At 45.4% G+C, this 20,546-nt stretch overlaps 1 protein-coding gene across 4 annotated transcripts; it reads right to left on the minus strand.

The window, feature by feature from the left end:
- Window positions 1–1,315: 1,315 nt before the first annotated feature.
- usp28 (ubiquitin specific peptidase 28) lies at window positions 1,316–19,898 on the minus strand. 4 transcript variants are annotated; one of them, XM_048982757.1, is made up of 26 exons: window positions 19,738–19,898; window positions 16,963–17,037; window positions 15,936–16,038; window positions 15,609–15,714; window positions 15,025–15,187; window positions 13,437–13,523; window positions 13,105–13,242; window positions 12,856–12,926; window positions 12,646–12,722; window positions 12,378–12,526; window positions 12,167–12,294; window positions 11,835–11,930; window positions 11,560–11,739; window positions 10,851–10,927; window positions 10,460–10,530; window positions 9,695–9,923; window positions 8,538–8,759; window positions 7,352–7,482; window positions 6,186–6,458; window positions 5,615–5,710; window positions 5,268–5,446; window positions 4,462–4,540; window positions 4,285–4,364; window positions 4,085–4,208; window positions 2,508–2,703; window positions 1,316–2,041 (listed from the first exon to the last, which is right to left on the minus strand). In XM_048982757.1, exons 1-26 carry the CDS (start codon window positions 19,783–19,785, stop codon window positions 1,866–1,868), a joined length of 3,354 nt encoding a protein of 1,117 aa, XP_048838714.1. In that variant the 5' UTR covers window positions 19,786–19,898; the 3' UTR covers window positions 1,316–1,865. The 4 variants fall into 4 exon arrangements, with proteins under 4 accessions (XP_048838714.1, XP_048838712.1, XP_048838711.1 ...); XM_048982755.1 differs by having other exon boundaries at window positions 7,352–7,446; window positions 10,851–11,065; XM_048982754.1 differs by having other exon boundaries at window positions 10,851–11,065.
- Window positions 19,899–20,546: the final 648 nt, after the last annotated feature.

Consider the following 20,546-nt stretch of genomic DNA (forward strand, 5'->3'; position numbering starts at 1 on the left):
ATGAGTAAGGAGCAAATGTTTAATTACGACTTTCAGCTAAGTGTTAAGTAGTCTGATGGCTTGAGGGTAGCCTTGGTAGTTCTCATTGAGTGACAGCAGAAGTATTTTCCGGACTTCAGCCTGAAGAGGTAACTTCTAGGGTGGGTTTTGTTCTTGCTGATACTGGCAGCTCTGCTCCTGCATCGTCTGAGCTATATGCCCTGTAGAGAAGATGGATCAGCCTTGCAGACGTGTTCACTTGAATGTAACATTCTCCGCAGAGCTTTGCGGTCCAGCACAGAGCAATTACCAAACCAGGCTATGATGCTCCCTAATGCTTCGTAGAGTAGAAGGCTTTAAGAATGGCTGAGATCTTCAGCTGCCTAAGATGGTACAGCCAGTACCTGGCTTTAAATAAGTCTGTGTATGACTTGACCAGGTGAGGTCATCAGAGATATACACCCCGAAAGTAGGACCCTTTTGATTTTGAGAGGGTTGTGTGCACTAAAGCTAAACTAATTATGCCTGAAGTCCACCAAGATCTCCTTAGTCTTACAGGTGTTGAGTGAGAGGCAGTTAATTGACACCATTGCTTCAGACGGTCCACTTCATCCAGGTAGGACTTCTCATAGTTACTGGAGATCAGAGCGATCAAAACTGTGTCGTCCGTGTTTGGCCACACAGTCATGCATGTACTGAAGTGGGCTCAGATCACAGCCTTGTTGGGCACCAATATCTCAGGTGATGGGTGATATGTGATTTCTCCTTCACTCCTTGCCAATGTCCAAATGAATAACAGTTGTATGAAGGACATAGGAGATGACATCATAAGTGGATCTTTTAGTGTGATAGGCAAACTGAAGTGGATCAACAGAACAGAATGTGGTTGCAATGAACAGTAAACAGTATTAGTCTAGAAGTTTACAGTATTAACATTGTGTAATTTTTTCAGAATGATTACACAGGGATTTATGAACACTCAGGTATGTACAAAGTGTGTAGCATATACAAAAAGGTCTGGGTCTGCGAGAGTGCAGATATTTACGGTCAAATTGACATCATCAGTGCCCAATGTTGATGTAACAGTGCAACTCGCAAAGTGTCTAACAAAACCCAAGAAATTACTTCTAAGGTAACCATGAGAATTAGGGTAGCTGTGCGTACATCCTGAGCCAATAGAATCAGGGCTTTTTCCATTCAAGTACTGTAGCCATTCATATTTTTCCGATACATCTACTAGTAGCTGTGCATTGGCTCAAGACCGCCCCATTACCTTTAAGGAATTATTAACATATTGAATGGAGGAATGGACAGAATGAATTCAAAAGACAATAAATCACAGGAAATGGGTGACATTTTTACTGAAGATCGTGTGTGGGATCCATTTTCAGCCAAAATGGAACAAATCTACAGAAACAAATTCATCTCCATATACATAAGATTCTCAGAATAGCTCAAAACCATGATGTTGTAGGTTTTCAAGACCCTATGCTCTTTAATTCTCCAATAGAGGGAGGTAATTATAACCTTGGTCTGAAGTTTTAACCTTGATTTAGGCCGGATAAAAGGCTAAGAAATAAAAAATGCATCGGAATACAAAACAGTGCACAAAATAATACTCTCAGTGACAATCCAGGATCTATGTTCTGCTTACAGGGCTCCACCTGATGATGTCACCCTGCTCGGTGTCCCGGGTGGGCATCCTCACCTCCTCCAGCCCATCTCAGTGTGGGACCTTGCAGGACTCTATGGCAGTTTAATTGGTGTAATATGCGTCTTTCCATGAGTCAGTGAAAGTGCCGCTGAATGAAAGCCTGATGGTAGAATAGACTGGAGGCGCTGGGGTCGTCCCCCGTTGGCCTGGGAGACATGTCATGCACGCGTGTTTACGTCACGGTCACCACCGAGGTTCCGTGAATGGATTCCATGACAGCGGCCAGCCGGCTGCACAGGTCGTGCGGCACACCGGGCCGCACCTGGGGCAGCTCCGTCAGCACCACCCGGTCCACCGAGCAGTCAAGCATCCTGGGCAGGAACTCGCCCAGCTTCTCCTGCAGGGGAGCTGCACAGCCGGAGCAAGAGGGTGGAGTCATTCAGAGAGGGACAGCATATTTCATGCTGCTCTTTTTCATTTCCTTTTGATTTAAAAATTTCTAAACAGATAAGGTGCTGTAGTAATAATAATAATAATAATAACAATTTCCCATCCATTGCATTTTATACTCCCATTAATTTATTAATTTTAAGTTTATTTGCACATACCCCAAACTGTTAATGGCATTAAGAAATTGCGATATCCCACGTCGTCTCACCCGTATTTATCTACATGTTTATTTCTTAATTAACAGCACATTTTTTTAATTCTCCACGTTTCTTTAAAAGAAAAAAAAAATCTACTTATTGTTTTGTGTATTTTCATGCCACCAGCTGCACCGAAACAAATTCGTTGTACGCTTTGTACTGGGGAATAAATGGATTTAGATTCTGACTATCATTATTATTCCATGGATTCTTCCAAGTCCACTCACCATCCATATCCTGTCCCAAGTAGGAGCACCAACGGGTCCTCATCATTTCGATGACATCCAGGTCCTCCTGGCTGACATCGTCGCGGGTCATCAGGTGCATGCAGGGGATGACGGCGTCATTCATGATAGCCACGCCCTCGGACACGCCCATCTCATCACCGCTAGCGAACAGCTTAATCGCATTGTCGTTCAGCTCCTGTGCAGACGGAGACCAAGCCGGCAGAGACGCTGAGCCTTGGCGAGGAGGGAAATGCTGACAGCTCATGGTCAGGTGCAAAAAGTACAAATCCGGACCAAGATTTTGTTTCAACCAACCAGCTGACTACTTTTTGACTATGACTCTTTATGCTCAACTGGCTGGTTGAAACAAATTTCAACGGATTTGTATTTTCTGGACCTGAACTTATGTGTTTGCTAATATTGTCATATCATACATGCCACTCTGTAATAGAAAATTCTTGATTATGCTAATCAGTAATCAATAATGGAATATAGATGATTATGCGAAATGCATTACCTAATCAGTAATTAACAATTAAGTTTATAATGTGTTGTTGATTTACACATAGTGGTTGAAACAATGTAATTTACTTGTCATTAATTGAATGTATCAAACAATAATGCAAATCTGCTTAAGTAAGAAATTTCTATTTTCTATAGAGGAACTTGTTCAGCAAGAGGCCCAGGTCAAAGCAAGGGCATGACCTGAGAAGTAAGCTGTTGCCGAAGATACTATAAAATGTATGCATAGTATTGGATAATATAAAATATAGAAAAAGAGAACAGCGAGTCCTAGAATAATATAGCAAAAGGAAAAGTCCCAAATAGATAGACTTGTTCTAAGCTGATAGGTGGACCTTGAAAAAGTAGAAGAAACTGGTATCTCCAGATGGCCAAACTTTCCTTGAACTGCCTGGACCTTGAAAGGCAGAAGTAACTGGAATGTCCAGATATCTGACTTGTCCTTGATTTGTCAGATGACTGTCGCATTTTAGGCCATAAAAGATGTATGCATTTGTTGCTCGGGGAACAGAACACGAGACTCATGATTGCTGAGTGTCTGTTCCCTTTGAGCTCATCGAATAATAAAGTTCTGTCAAACACTTAAACATCGGACTTCGAGAAATTTCTTCCACAACTCTAATAGGTCCTGTTGTGCTTAAAAAGGACATTCAAGGCTTTAAGATGATATTGTGTATGGCAGGTGTGACCTTGCCAAATTATTCTTCCAGTCAAATCTAAAATATGATCAATAAAAATTATGTTCTTCCCCAACGGATCTCAGGAGGATATATGCAGATTAACATATCAATAAACGCCAGCTGCAGTTCATTTTTAATTAGCGAAACTTGCATGGAATTCTAGCCCTGTACATAATTTGTGCGTTAATTCAAGTTGACATTACGTGCTTAGTTGTAAGACTGAAAATTTCCAGTTATACCACGCAGAAGGAATTCAGACCTTTGCGATGGTCTTCCTGGGAATTAGCCTGAGATCCCGATTCTGGTTTCAAATTCAGTACCATAACGATCAGGTACTAATGGGGAAGTGAGCTGTGTGGCAGACGAGATCCTTACTGTTAGGCACTTCCTCCTGTACAGCGTGATGAGCGATGGGTCGACGCCCTTCCTCACGCCTTCCTTCAGCAAATCCGCGTTGCTCCGGAAGGCGTAGGCCAGGCAGTTCAGCGCTTCCCTGATCCTGGAACGGTGGGGAGAAAGGTCAGCACGCAGGGCCGATGGACTCCCTGAGGCGGCTCCCACTCAGGTCCACCTACTTGCCATTCTGGTACTGCTCCAACCCCGTCAGAAGGTGCAGGAACACATTCAGGAATGTGCTGTAGTCGTCGTGCCATTTCTGCCAAAGACGGAGGGACCGAAAGTGCGAAGGCGGGTTAAGGAAAGTGGGAAAGGAAGTGAGACAGTGGTACAATGCAATAGGTCACAGCCCTCACCATATACTCATCCATGTCCATATCTTCGGGTTTGATAAGACGTAGTTTGCTTCGAGCCTCTTTCATAATACTGATGGACCTGAAAAATTAGGACACCGTCCGACATCAGTGATGGTACCGGCAATACACATTTATTGTTTTTTATTTCCATAAAAAATACTAACATTTTATTTAAGGGGGCATGAATAACGTAGCAACTCGGTTACTTCTCAAGTACAAATCCTAAACAAATATACTAACTGCATAAAATACATTATTATTGATTAATGATGAACGAACATGGGATCGGTGTGTAAGTAACACTTAGTCTCTGGTTAATTAATACATTAAAAAGTTAGTGTGTACAAACATTTGTGCCACCTCAAGTGAAGTGTTACCAAAAACTTTAGTTAGTACATGATTTATATATTTATCTCTATATTTTGCATCTGAGAAGATAAGTGTAACAAAATATGTTTTTTAAGAAGCAAAGCTAATTTTTTCACTATGGGTTAGTGGCAAGTCGTGTTTGATTGGTTATAGTTTAGTAACTGGTTATAAATCTGTCCTGTCACTAGATCTCATCAGATGTTAACCTAAACAAAGTTACACGTTAATAAAAATAGTGTCCTAATTGCAAACCTTCTATTGTCATGCTGCACCCAAAAAGTAGTAATTTGTGCCAATAATAATGTCAATAAGGGATCCTCTAAGTGTGATGCTTGAGTTTCTATTCCGGAATTCCATAAACCAGCGGCCATGCCATTCCCAGAGTAGAGGCAGCTGATGGGGGGGGGGGGGGGGGGGGGGGGGCGGGGGGACTATGCCTTTCATCGTAGCGCAGGTTCCGGTCGGCAAATTGCTCGAGTAGCGTGCGCTCAATGACCCGGTTGGGGGTTTGGTTCTGGAAGAAGTACACCAGCACATGCTGTAGACGGGGGTCGCTCTGGGGGGTGGTCGCCTCCTGGGACAGCTGATAGAGTCGGGAGTACTCCTCATGGAAGGCCTGAGAGAGGAGGGGGGTCTGAACCCTCAGCATAATGTAAGCTCAACACTACCGCTGACATCATTAACAAATTATGGACACTTTTTACACAGAACATAGGAGGCTTTACTTAACACATATTCAAATGCGGGCAATGAGACCCCAGACATGGACGTCAAACTGAGATACCTTGATGAGACCAGCCTCTGGTCCATCCTTATCGAACACCTGCCTGGCTTTGCCGATGGCCATAATGATTCCCTGCATGGCTGGTGTGAGCATCATCTGCCACAAGGGGGCAGTATGCAGAAGGCCACGAGAAAGGGAAAGAAAAAGATTCTGTTTCTCTAAATCGTACAGCAAGTCAATGTTAATCTGAACTGGACCGAGACTCGCTGAGGTAAATCGTACAAAGCAGGGCGCTCCTTTCCTCGTGCTATGTGCTTCCTGAATAAGCTCTAGACTTACTGCACCCAGTACTAAATAAGCATATATGATAGATGGGTGATGGACGGTCATTGATGTTTTACGGCTGCAGGTAAACAGTTTGTACCAATCAGCATTCACACAGCATAAGTATGGATGCTTTGGGATAAACATAAAGGAGTGTTTCCCAACACAGACTGTCCACATTTTTGCTCCCTCCCAGCTCCCAGTGGAGCAAAAATATGCATCAACTATGAGAAGCAGATTAGGGAGCCCTGCTATAAGGAACTATATATTTTCGCTGTAACTGAACGTTCGTCTCGTCCCTACACACCTCTTCATTATAGCCGTCCGCGTCAGAGCGCACGAGGATCTTCCCCACGCTGGGAATCTCCACCTCGAACACCTGGTTCTCAGGAGGCTGGCTCTCTGCTGGGGGGGCTTCCTTCTCAGGCGAGGCCTGAGGCTCTGGCTCAACCCCACCCTCCGCCTGGGCCTCTCCCGCCCCCTCGCTCTCTGCCTCGGCCTCTCCTCCTGTCTTTGCTTCTGCTTCAACCTCATTCTCTCCTGCTGCTTCTGCCTCGTCCTCCGCCACTGCCTCAGCATCCTGAAGATCAGCGTCAAACAGGTAACACAAAGTGACGTAAGAACGCCATGGAGAAAGTAGTCAAGTGACCGGAACCTTCCTCTAACCATATTTGTCTAAAAAATAAAATAAACTATCAGGCGTCCGCACAGGGTGTAAATCCAAGCAATTGCTTCACATTGATAACGGAAGCATCCTAGATTTTCTCTTTAGAAATTGATGCACGTTGTACATTAACTTATACTGTTATACTGCAATTGACCACTAGAGGGCATCATGTAATAATTTACTAGAAGATCACAGAAAAAAACTGCGCATGTCATACGGTATGTCAGGTTTAAAGAGCTTCACATTTGCTCAGTTAATTTTCCTTAAAAGCGAATGTAAGGCTCTGTTCTGGATGTTACAGTGGATTGTGGCAAACAAGCGGCAGAAACGTTTGATACCTTGTCCATAATCTGTCCTGTTACCTTGGCTAGAAAATCAAAAGGAAAAAAAAAAGTCCTTGTGTGATATTCAAAGCCCTGCGGCTCTAAGCTGTAGTCATGCTAGGGATGTTTGTGTATGTTTGTGTATCCAAACAGTTCAGTGGGGAAACTTGAATAACCATTAGCAACAAAACAAAGCAACAAAGTATCATTTACATTTGTTATATTCATGATTACCTTGTTACCAAAAAACAAGGGGGGATTTCATGTGTTACATTAACTTCAGGTTGGAATACACAATAAAGATACTACTGCTACCTGGAGGATTTGATAATGTAATGGTGGCTATTAATAATTAAACATATTAAAATAGCCCAGAAACAGAATGACCAATAAAATCGCATGCAAGTGTCTTTAAGTGAATCCCCTTTGATCCCATGCAGGTAAGTGCGGTGATCGAGTCGTACGCCACATGCCAACTCCCACCTGAAACCGATGACTTTCTTCCTCGTTATCTTGGCCACAGTCTTCTGTACCGGCCCCAGGCTGATCTGATTGCTCCGGGTCGACGGTGACGTGTTCTGTCGGGAGCAGCGGCGGTTGACTGAGGGTGGGCTCTGTGGAGTGATCGGCAAGAAGCCTTTTGGCGAAAACTGCCATTTAATGCTCCGTTTAAGGCGTGAACTGGGTCAGTGAACATAGGCGTCACCACCGTCAACAACTTACCGTGTTTTTGGTATGAATGTGAAATTCCATTTTAAATGTATTACAACTGTATTACTATGACATTTGTATTAATTACACCATAAATGGCAGAAGGGGAAAATACACTTAGCAACACCTAGATACACTTAGCAAGTGACACATTTTTAACAAGGACTATATTCTATGTAACTAAGGAATTTTTAATCGTAAAATACTGGCAGGATTTAGCTAATTACGCTGCTGGAAAGCCGCTAATGGTGCTAATTGCCAAATGCAAAAACATCTGGCATGATTGGAATTGAATCACTTAAAAGCATCCATTCGTCTTCCATAACTGTTTATCCAGAAGAAGGCCATGAGATTGGACCCCACGCCGGCCAGCACAGGGCACACAAAGTAAGGGCAATCTGGAAACACTGATTCCAGTGCCAGGGGGCACTGAAATGATGCTTTATTTGCTACTTGCACTGTAATACTCTTTTCCCCACACATATCTCATTATCACTCTTTTTTTGAGACATACGCACAGTTGAGAGTGAAGCTTTGGGTTTGAGTGCAGTGTCAGTTCATTTATCTGACGTCCCTGCAGCATTTCCAGAGGTTAACGGCTTGGCTCAAGGGCGCAACAGAGATGTGATTATTATGTCAAGGATGGGATTCAAACACGCGACCTTCTGAGCACAGGCCTAACCCCACGGAGCCACATAGTGTCCCCCGAGACTTACTATATACCAGGGCTCGCCAACTTTGGTCCTGAGGAGCTACTGTCCAGTAGGTTTTCTATCCTACCTGCCTTCTGATGAGTCACACCTGTTCTCAGGTAAATACCAGAGACCCCTGGTATAAATGGAACGGAATCCAGAACAGCTACCAGAAACACTCAGCTAAGACAGCAGCAATGAAGAGCAGCAATGAAGAGCAGCAATGAAGAGCAGCAATGACGTTCCAGCTAAGGATGCACACCCACCTGGTTCCTCATGTTTGACCACCTTCGTCACACACCCCTGCGCTTCCTCGGGGCTGGGTTCGGGCCCGGCGGGCGCCTCCCGCTGCTCCCTGCCCAGTTGCTCCTCCCACTCCCGCAGCTCCTGCTGGAACCAGCGGTTGTCCTCCTGCACGTAGCGCCTGAGGATCGGTGGCAGGGCGTCCATCCCCTGAAGGACCTGGCCCGTCTCGCTGTCGGTGTCCTCTGTGAGACCCAGAAAAATCCAGTACCAGAAGACAGTGTAATAAAAAGTGACAAAGAAGGCCTATAGGAGTAAACCTCACTGCAGGCAGCTCGCCTTTGAGCAGCGATACTGAAACCGCTTTCCTGGGGCTGCAAGATATTCAGGCTTGTTTTCTAGCCAAGGTCCTCATTAGATCCTAATCAGCCAATTTCATCGTGAACCTAAGATTTACTTTGCTAAAATAAGCTTAAGACCTACTTTTCTAAATGTAAAACTCAATGCCGCATTTTCCGCAGATAATCTGAAGCGGCCACGGTTTTGCGGCGAGACAATTACGTGCTCGGCGAAGCGTTATTGATTCCATGATGGGGGATGGCATGCGGCCTGCGTGCGTAGAGACAAAGCGGGGCTGCCTTAGATGTGCACAGAATTACTGCATTCATACTGTACAAATAAATGCGGGACTATATTCAGAAAACAAGACCAGGCTGAAAGAGACTCGGAAAAGTGCAAATTTATAGATACCTTCCCAATGCATTATAATGCATTCATAAAGTATTATAAACACGGCTATGACTTTATTAAAAAGGCATAACGCATTATAGCCATGTTCATTTTGCATTATGAATGCTCTATGAAGCTCTCATTTAAAATGCACTATACATACCTTCATAATGCATTATAATGGCTTATACTGACCATTATGAACCATTACGAAGGTATCTATAATGCATTATGATGACTGCTTTAAGTACAGTGTTACCGTTATTTTTAGTATACCGCATTTTTTGGGGGGGCACCGCAGCATTTTTGTAATCTTGAAAACAAGAAGCCCAATTTTCAAGATTTCTAAATGCCAGAATAACTCTTTTGGACGGTATTCCAGTATAAATAATTAGATGCTGCCCAAGCCTATTGGCAGGTGAGAGCAGAGCGATGAGCAAAGGGGACGGACCTGCGATGAGATGGGGAAGCGTGTCGTCGATGTACATGAGGCAGTAGGCGCTGGCGTTGGTCAAGCCGCCGTAAGAGTCGCGCTCCAGCTCCTCCCAAGACGACTCTGTCACCAAGACGTCGTTGCACTTGAGCCAGCTCTTGCGGGATTGGTCGAAGACATACGCCCAGTAGTGGCCCGCTGTAGCCTGTCCCTCATGGACCAGCACAGCATGGAGCCGGTACGGTACCTAGGAGCAGGTGAAATCAAAGGCGCTTGTCACTTACATCCTTTACGAATGGGCCCTCATTGGTATCCAGGCCAAGCATTGCTACAGGGCAACGACTCTTAAGCACTCCATGGTAAATCTGGGTGTTAAAGAACAGTGTGGGAAGGAGATAATTTGATAAGGATTGCCCAGAGTGACACAAAATAAGACTGCCGAAAGTAATGGAAGGTATGAACACCCAACCTCATCAACGGCACTGCAACAAAAAGATTAATCTGAGTTAGTGAACTGCAGGTGGATAAGGGTAGTGCTGAATTTTTTTTCTCTAAAATAAGATGTTGAATGTCAATTCTGGGCAGTGAAGTAGAATCTGTGGGGCAGGTACATTCGACGGGCTGCCTTGTCTAGAGTAACGTTCGTGACGAAAGAGTTGAAAATATGAAGCAGGAAAAACCAGGCATCATTGGCATCGAGGCATAAACAGGCTGATCTAATCTACGGATCAAAGCCACCAGACGGTCACGCCTCCATGAAGACCACGCCGAGGCATCAGTCACCTGGCACAGCCTGTTGTCCGAGTACATGGCCTCCAGCAACTGGCTGATCTTTTCGATGCTGCTCTTTAGCTCTGTATGCAAAACAAGGAACGGACCTGGATCAGGCGAGCGGGAAGCAATCATAGAAGAAGCCAAGGACCACTACCAAAGGAGAGCGATTCAGGTCAAATGAGCTCAACTTATATTTGAGTGTTAGAGTATTTACAACTTTTCGGATAGTAATGTTGAGTAATATCTATAACCGCTTTGTTACTCCATATCATTCCAGGGGAAAAACACAAATAGAACAGTCAAGCGATAACCTAACCAATCAGAGGGATTGTAGCGTAAAAGCAGTGCTGTCAATCAAAAGAACCGACCAATTAAAAAGGTGGACGGGCAGTGGGCGTACCGTTGATGTTGTTCTCCACCTCAATCCTCCAGCGTTGCAGGCAGCTCTTGACATAATGTAGCTCCTCCTCAGATATGCTGTGGGGCGCAGGATGTTGGGGAGAGTCCATGGGGGGTCTGCACTGGGTGAAGGGTTTGTATATGGGTGTCCTCTGAGCTGTGGTCACCTGACTGCCTGAACTGTCTGACGGGCCTGTGTCGTCCAATTCTGATTGGCTATGAACCACACAAGATGTTACATCATTTGGCAGTTACCCAGCAGGCTACTGCCTATTTTTGTACAACCTAGTAGAAGCATGCAGAATGTCAGCTACTAGAACTTGGACCTGTAACATTTTGGCTACAAACAAGCTTGTGTTCCACTTTTCGCTTGCAGCGGAGGCTAAACAAACAGCGAGTGCCAAGATGTGTTTAGATCTGACATGTTTTGCACATCAGAAGTGAAAAGGTATTATAAACATTGTGTTATACTGGTTGATGCATGTCAGAGGGTGGTGTATAACATAGTGGGTTAGTGATCTCTGTTTGTGTGCGGTAGGTCATAGGTTCAAGTCCTGTATCTGGCAGAACATACACGTATTATTGTTGTTGAGATCTTAACTTGAGCGAGCTGTCTGACCGATCCCAAGCATTTCAGACTTAAATTAATCTTTGTAATATCAGGGGCTTGTCACAAGGGCCAAGTTAAAAACCTTTGGGGCTGTTGGTACCTGGACTCCCCATGGTTGGGATCTGGGTGCACGGCTTGGGTGCCTGTCGAAGCCTTTAGTGGGGTTCTCACATCCTCTACTGGGGACACACTGGTGGGTTTGGTGGTTGCAAACTCCAGCACGTATTGCAGCATGTCCGCCAAAGGGTACCTAGCCGGACCTGAGCCGTAGTGTTTATAACTGTGAAACAAAGGCGGGTGCACCTCAAGCACAGTAGGGAGCAACATCACACCACCTTGAGGATCACATCCATTTAGGAGGACTCAGACGTTCACCTCTCTAGTTTCTGCTGCAGGACTGTCAGCTGTTCCTTCATCCTCCTGACTGCCTCCCTTCTGCCCTGCGTCAGGTCAATGTTCTTGTGGAGATACCTGATCGGAGAGTTAACTCCCTCACTGAGGTACCTTGGAGAACATGCATCATCACTGAAGCAAGTGGCCCACTAGACTCTATCCTAATTAAGTGACTATTACACTGTGCGTTTTTGCCTCAGAACAAGCGTGGTAATTTGCTTGGTAATTTACTATCTTTGACGGCTTCTTTATTGGTTTTCTTGCTGAACATATGTATCCAGTAAACAACATCGCATACCGTACACAGATCTTACCTGTCCATATATATCACCTGAGGGAACTCCAATTTCTTATGTATTTTCTCTGGCCTCCCTAAGGACTGGTTGAACTCAAACCTGGACAGTTCAAAGGTCAGCACCGGTGGCAACTTAGAGAACCATCGCTGTAGATGAAAAGAATTTGTATTCATAATCAGCATCGAGACAATGGATCCTGCCCTGTTTCCATAGAAACCATAATGCTCACCTCTCGGCCAGAAGGAGTGGTACGATCGGAGTGCAGAGACTCAATCTCCCCCTCTACCATAGCGCCTTCCAGACACTCATCCAAGTTGTTAAATCCATTAACTTGCAAAGGATACTGTCCAAACTGCTCTATGTTAGACACCGTCTTTCCTGAATAACAAGAAGGACAACAAGGAAACATTGTGTCAGAAACACATCTTAAAAAAACACCACGTTACTTAGTTTTTTTAAGTTCTCAGCAGAAGGTCAGCGTTGTTTCTTTTCCTTACCTTCACAAGTTCTCTCTGCCAGAAAAGTACCGTAAAAAAGCTGAACCATTGGGTTTTCTTGTTTATCTTCAGGATTACTGAGGGCCAAAGGCATTCAGTGAGTGAGATACACAAAAAGGATTCTCCATATGCTGACTGGAGCATCAGCGCACTTAAACTAGGCACCATTAAAAGGTGTTTTGAGGTTGACCATGTAAAGCGACGACTCACTTTGCGTTAGAAGCCAACTGAAAAGCATCCTCAAGCCAGTCCAATAGCTTGTGGGTGAACTCACTGACATCCTAGCAGGTAGAAAGGTGGAGGTTAAGAAGATCAGATGATTGTAACCTGAGTAGGTGGATTTCAGGTCTACCATCATTATATACCCAAAATGTCCATGACCACAGACACACTGTATGTCCGCACCATCCAGAAGGCTTCAAGCCCATATCTTGCATACTACAGTCAGAGACTCCATACCTGTTGAGCTTCGCTGGTGCGGAAGGCATCTCTGAGGAGCTCCACGGCTGCTGAAGGGTCCACAAACCTGCGCTTGGAGCCCACCATCAGGGCGAATAGGCAACGCAGCTCCTGCATGAAGGCTACATTCCTTTTGTCCTGCGTACGCAGACACGCACTGAATCTGATTCGTCGCATTTCCACCAAACGCCGTCCGCTCAAAACATTTTTTCAATGAACCCTGAGATTCTGTACAAGTGCCACAACCGTAATTAACCCCCCAGCCTCTTCTGCTGTAATCTGGCGGCAGAACCTCACAAAAACCCAACACACACCTCATGAACCTTACATACCGAGGGGCTTTTGCACTTTTCCAGAACCTTCTCAGTCAGGCTGTAGTTGAGCACCAGTCTACGGAACACCGGCAGATGGAATAAGGACTGCAACACAAGAGTCGCAAAACACGGTTCTTGAAATGTGCTGTTGGTCGCATGAAAATTATAACACATTTCAGCGTGTACAGACGGTTGTGTGATTACAGTAACAAATTCATTCTGCCACACAGACAATGCCATACGACCAATAAACAGCCCTGTGTGATTTTTGCGCCTTAGGTTTGATAGATAGCGACGTCTGTAGAAGGTTACATATTTTGTGCACCATTTTTACACTCAATCATTCTGAAGAACAAAATAAATTTCTACTGTGTGCAGCCTGATCCATTTTCCAGTTCAATTATCTTTGGCAAACGAAAGTACGGTGTAATTTAATCACAAACGTAAACAGAACGAGAACAACAGCCTCGCAACGAATTCAATTACGGCTTATCGCCATCTTACAATGCACAAGCAGCTGATAAACAGAGCTTGTTTAGCTACTATTGACCAATCGGCTCGTCTGGACGGGAAAGCAAACGAGCGTCTCAACAATGGACAGCGAAACCGGGCACACTGTATCTGCCCGGGAACGGCGCAAATCCAAGAGTCCCGCGTTTGTTTATGCCTCCCAGTCGACGGCGCGTCGGCGATGAAATCTTTCCGGGACGCTCATGCCCGATTGATACACTGCAAACGCATCCACGGTGAATGATGAATGGGCCCCTTTTCCAGCTCCGATAATCTCCAGACGGAAGCCCATTCCGGAGGTGCCTTAAAAGTTCTCCACGCACCATATCTTCGCGGACGCCGCGCTATGTAATTACCGACGCTCTCTATCAACATCGGCGAAAGGAGGTGGATTTGATTTCACAGGAGCTGCCTCGCAGTCCGCCCGAAGGCAAGGCCGGGAAAACCGTCAAGCCATTAGTATGCAGACAGCCCGCCTGGAAGGAGAAGCTCAATCTCACACCATCACCCCGCTGTCATTTCAAATAACTAAATATCGCGGTAGGAGGCTTGAGTATGATGCAGCCCGCAGGGACAGAAAGCGCAGCGAGATGTATTATCCTCCACGGAGGAGCTACGGTGCCAGAGCATTAGTTAATAAAGTGGTGATCTATTCTTGGAAGCCGTTTAAGGACATCTGGGGGGGAAAAAATACTCCAGTTTGATTTCCATTACGGTTTTCAGAAATACCCTGTGTCACCTGTGGAAAACTGCAGCTTAAGAATTATGCTCTAATTCACTAGTACTTTTTCTGATTCATAGCCTTACAGGGTTTAAGGGACACAGCTGTAGGGTAAGCCCCCCCCCCCATGTACAGTAACAGTGAGCAGCAGTTTGATATCTGAGATTTCCAAGCCCACAGCACAGGGCTGTCCAACCCTTTTTGAGACCCTAAGCAAAATGGGATTAACCTAGTTGTTATTTGTCATCTTCCTTCCCATTTTGACAGGCTGACCAGATGAGGGGGGGGCCCCCTAGTGGCTACTAGGCCCCAAGCAGCCACTCGCTTCTCTAATGCCTTGGGTTGGACCTGCCAGAGCAGTGCGCGGAGAGATACCTGTATGACAGCACTGAACCAGCAGGTGTTGCCCACGTTGCGCACGCCCACAGGCCAGTCGTCCTGCCGGATCCAGTCAGCTGGGCTGGCACTCTCGCCCGGGGTTTCGCTCCGCTTCCTCTTGGCACGCGCCGCACTCTCCTCCGCGCTGACCTCCAGGGCTCTGCGACACACCCCAGATGCGGCCTGATCTGTCACACACGCTGAAGACAAACCCTGAGGCAGGCCACAAGCTTGTGGGGGAGCAGGTGGCCTGGCGACTAATGAACTGTTCTTGAAATCAGTGGGTCATGGGTTCAAATCCCAAAAGGTAGACCACCACCCCCCATTGCACTGCTCAGTACTCTAGCCCAGGCAAACTCCCTTATGCTACCCAGTTTCCTAAAGAGTCAAGACAAGGAGCCACAGTTTTTTATAAGGGCATTTTGCTTACAAAACCCCACGGCGGTATGGTGCCAAGACACATAATCCATTTAGAATGAAAGGCAAACAAGCAGCCACACCTTCGCTCAATAAGACGATGGCGATGCCCACGGAGACCGGCACGTTCGGCCCCGTGACGGCACCGCTAAATGAGGCCCTACCTGCTCAGCTCCCTCTCCTCTGCCTCGCTCTTCTGGGACTCCTGCAGACTGAGCTCTATGGCGGTCTGAAGGTCATCTTTCGGCCTGTCCGTCGACATGGCAACATCTGGAAAATACAGCGTAAAGCTGCAACTCGAGGGGTGGGGGAGTTAAGGGAGCCACGTCAGGTGTTAAGTGACCTTCCAAATTTATGATTGTGGCAGACGGCTGAATACAGCGTGCAGGATGCAGCCGAGCAGAACCAATTAAAAACAAAGTAAAAATAGTTACCCCCCCCCCTTTCCCCGTAGAAGAAACAAGAGTCCTAGTCTTTGCCGGCACACATACTTGTCTGTGCGGCCCAGGCCCCCCCTTCCCCATCCGCGGCCTCTTCCTCAGGCACTTGGGCGGTCAGCAGTGAGATGGCCTGGCTCATGTCTCCTTGGCTGGCCTGATAGCACAGGATGAACACAAAGCATAAGCAATCGGCAAGCAAGATGGCCGCCGGTCTAAACAAACACCAGAGAGACCTAGCCGAGCTCACCCACAATCGCAATCGTTCACTAATTGTAAATACGGTATTTTTTCTTAAAGTACTTATATTCTTACTACGCACAGCCACGAAAATGCTCCAGAAATAAATACAAGTACAAATATTGTGAGACAAACGCTATTTCGTTTTATTGTACGCATGTCTATTTTGAAACGACAGTTAAATCTGACTTGACTTGACGTGAAATATCCAATTACAAAACGCCCTTTTTTAGTTTATCGGTTAGTGTGAAAACGGATAATGCGACCTGCAATAATTCAGTGGAAGCGGCGTGATCGTTACATTAATAGAGTGAATATCTCTCTGCACAGCTCATCTTAATGCCCTTCAACCCCTTTGTGGGGGTGTTTTGTGTCTGTGTTGATTTAATGACAGCTGAAGGTCGTGCTGTAGCCTCTTGACGAGAAACCCCTCGCACACTCTAAGCGACTAAGGTGTGCCTCTCGAGAAGACAGTAGATGAACAGACTTCGTATACCACGAAGACCGTGAACTTCTCAATCACCGTGTGCCTCTGACTGATGTCTGTGCCTCAGTGTTCTTAAATGAGCCTGGCCCTGCCTTCACAAGAGAGCCTTTGTCATTTAAAAATGGCTGGCAAGCTCAAGTTAACACTTGCCCGTGTTTCACATTTGCGGCGACGCCAAGCCTGGCTTGCGGACGTCCTCTCTGCCATCCAGTTCAAGCTCCTATACCCTATTTTCTTATCCTAGCCATGATCCTAGGTGCGCATTCTCAGGTTTAATCTCGGACACGGTCTGCTCCGGGTCACTGAGCCCAGGGTATAGCAGAAGGGAGAAGGATCTGTCACAGGACCACGTACCTTCAGGGCGGCCTGCAGCACCGGAAGGTCATGGATGCCTGTGATCTCTCGCAGCTGGTTAATCAGGATTCGGCTCTTTGTGAATAAAACAGACCAAAGCAAACACAGTCGGTTTGAATTTCCAGCTAACCCTTTTTATCCTAACTGTATGTTAAAGATAAGTCCACAGGACTTGCCACACGACTATACAATGCCGGATAAAAACACTAAAGGAAGTTTGATGCTGGAGTTACACACAAGCTGTTAGGCCATTTGATTAATTTGAAACAGAGGACTTGAAACATGTTTTCAGATTTTGCAGTGTTTTCTTCTAGCTACTGCAGGCTGAGCTTTTGTTTCTTGTCCCAACTATGAGTCACCGTGTATATTTCTGCTAATGAAGACATCAGCTTATTGAATCAAGTCATCCAGCCGCTTTAGATGACTGCCTGGTTCAACACGACTGCATTCAATGGAGCAACTGACTAAATTCTGTAATTACAACGTTCTTTTTTTCCCACTGAAGGTTTATTATTTGCTTTGTTGCGGTGGGAAACTCCGATGTGTGATAAAACAGAAACGGAAAGCTGATGGCGACCAAGATGACCCTGGAGTTGTAGCGTCGCGCACCGGGGTATATCGCGGCGAAGAGTGCGGGGCGCGTTTCAGCCAGGGCTAGTCAGGCGGCTGATAGAGAAAGAGCCCAGGAATGTGTCCCGTTGAGGAGATACCGTTACACAAAGCTGCCGCGTGGTATTGTGTAGGAGGAAGGGCGGAACAAGCTTAAAGTGCCCCCAGTCAGGGGTGTAGCTAATAAATCTCTGCCCTCTCTTGGGTTGGCACTTTCAGTCTGAAATAATTCAGGTGCCACGTAAAGAGAATTGGCCAAGAGTATGGTTCAGGGTACTCAAACGTCGAAACTGGGTTAAGTCTTTGAAGCACGGAATGCGAGTCTCGACTTCAAAAGCCGGAAGTCGTTTAAGGTTTAAAGGCAGGGGTGGAATTTTTGCTAATAGTCATCTGGGCTAGTTTAGTTTAAAAAAAAAAATATATATATATACTGTAGCTAAGATAAATTTTCACTAGCCCGCAACACACTGTTATTTTCAAGCACAAAGAGTAACCACTAGCTATCGCATCTTACAATAATAAATAATAATAATATATAATAAATAAGCTATTTTTAGTATATCACTTATTCATTTCCATTATAAATGTACTCATCCAGACCACCACATTTTAACGCAGTCAGTACAAAGCCAATCGCCCAGCTCTGATTCCGGCATTCTCGTATTTTTCAAGTCTAGGCCTATATTAGGATGCCACAACGATGCATTCGAGCTAGATAGTTTTTTTTTCCAATTTCAGTGTTTTTCAATTCCTTTTCGATCTACCTTGTCAGTACTACAGGTCTCTATTAAAACCCTTTGCTCATACTATTCTTCCATTGGGGTATATATATTATGACTTTAATGCTAAAGCGTTAATTTTGACAGACCTACATGCCATTTTACTTGCAAGAAGGGGTAGTGTTCGTCTAAATTAGCGATCTTAATTTCCAGCCCTGGTAATGCAATCTCTGATCTGACGTGCTATTTCATCGCTATTAAATATAGCCCATTGGATTCATGGCTACTGTGCACAGCTAGATCAGCTAAGATTAAACTTCTTGAACATCTGCGCTAGTTTTAAGTTGCCGCAGACACTTTTACGCCGGATGAAGCGCAGCTCTGCGAGTCGCACGATGGCCAGCTGGGAATAAACGAACGATACGGACGTCTGATCAGCTAGCTGGACGCCCAACTCAGAGGTCTAAGTCTGCAATCACGCAGGCGCCTAAGGTAACAGACCGGTTCAAGTTATTTGGGCCAAAAAAGAAAGGCGAAGTGTGTCAGCAGCTATATATAGAGCAGACATGAGCAGGTGGAAATGCTGTGACTTCCCAGCTGGTGCCCGACGCAGGGAGTCAGGGAGGTCCGATAGTAGGAGACATATATGGAGAGCCAGAGGGCCCGCTTCGCCTGATTGGGGTCTATTTTCGGCCCTGGCACTGATAACGTTTGTGTTTTCCATTCCATTCTTCATGGGTTTATACTGATATAAACACCACAATTTTTTTGGTCAATATCTACGTATAACACTGTTAAGCCTACCATTGATGCAGAGTAGGCTAAACAGACTACAATAAAACCGAACTGAAATAGAAAACAGCGAATAAACCATAAAAACTAAATAGTATCATGTCACCACTTCTGACACAGCTCCCCCTCCCTATATAACACTTAATAAATAAAACCGCACTCATAAATTTTAAAAAATCTTTCTAGAATTATATAAATGTTTGTAAGATTTTTCTCACGTTAACTATTTTAAATAAATACATTAAAAAAAAAAACAAGACACCACTTCTTCTGGGCAAGACCCCGGAGCCTGCGGATCTTCTCATATGGAACGTTAAGGGTTGATCAGACTTAAATTTCTGTTTATCGCACTTTTCATTCAAATCAGTAATATGGGTCGACGGCGTCAAAATGTGATCCTACAATAGGAGCCATCAAAAGCAATGACATTATACATTCCCGTTTATGTGATCTTATTTCTGCATCATACACATGTGTATGACATCAATCACGGTTTTGCCTTAATTGATCACTAGAATAGGCCTGTTATAAACTTTTGTATAAAGTTAGAACCGCAAAAATGTCTGGACACTTTGCGCAGTCTGACCCTTGAGAAATCCTCCAATCCTCCAAACGGCCACGGCGTTTATTCCGGAAACCCTGTCATTTCGCTCACCGGGTTTGCAGATGTCTGCCCTTGATCACAGTACTGATCAACTCTCATGGCACCACGGATGAATCGCTTCTCTTTTTTCCACCCAAATACCTTCTCCGCACCGCTCCGGATGTGCGCCTAGTCCATCGGGCTCCCGCGGGCAAACGCAGGCCAGGCGCGTTCACGCAGGGTCTCGGTTACGCTCGGGGAGGGGGATCGGGGGCGGGGGTAAGGGGGTCCAGCAGCTGCAAAGCCTGTACATTGTACATGACACGTGCCATAGTCTCATTTCAGACTTTATATTCGGCAAAAAAATAATATCAATATAAAAATACGGCCAAAAATGAATTGCTCGATGTGCTTTGGTATGGAATTGCTGTTCTTTCCAGGAGATGAGCAATCAGGATTGCCAGTTCTCACGCATCTGGTGTGACACTCACGCTTCCAGACGCAGGAAATCTCACCTGTCCTGTATTATTCCTTTATAAACCTAAAATTAGCTACGTCAGAAGCGTTGGGGTAGTTTGCAAACCCTACAGATTATTTACAAGGTAATCAAACTGTTATATGCATGTAAATGCGTGTCCATGTGTGTGCAGACATGTCTCGAATAGAAAATCTCACTCCAGCGCGCTGACCAAAGTTGGCGCCCCTTACATTGCACATTAATAGGCCTAGTCTGCTTACATTGTATAAAAATATATAGCTGAGGAAAATTATTAAGACTGCGTGATCTCCGGTTTGCAGCACAAACAAGAATTGTTCCATTAGCCCAGTGATGCACAAGTAGTCCAATATCCCCATGAGCCGTTAACTTCCTGCAACACGCC

The sequence above is a fragment of the Brienomyrus brachyistius genome, chromosome 18, assembly GCF_023856365.1.
Source record: "Brienomyrus brachyistius isolate T26 chromosome 18, BBRACH_0.4, whole genome shotgun sequence".
NCBI classification, from domain to species: Eukaryota; Metazoa; Chordata; class Actinopteri; order Osteoglossiformes; family Mormyridae; genus Brienomyrus; species Brienomyrus brachyistius.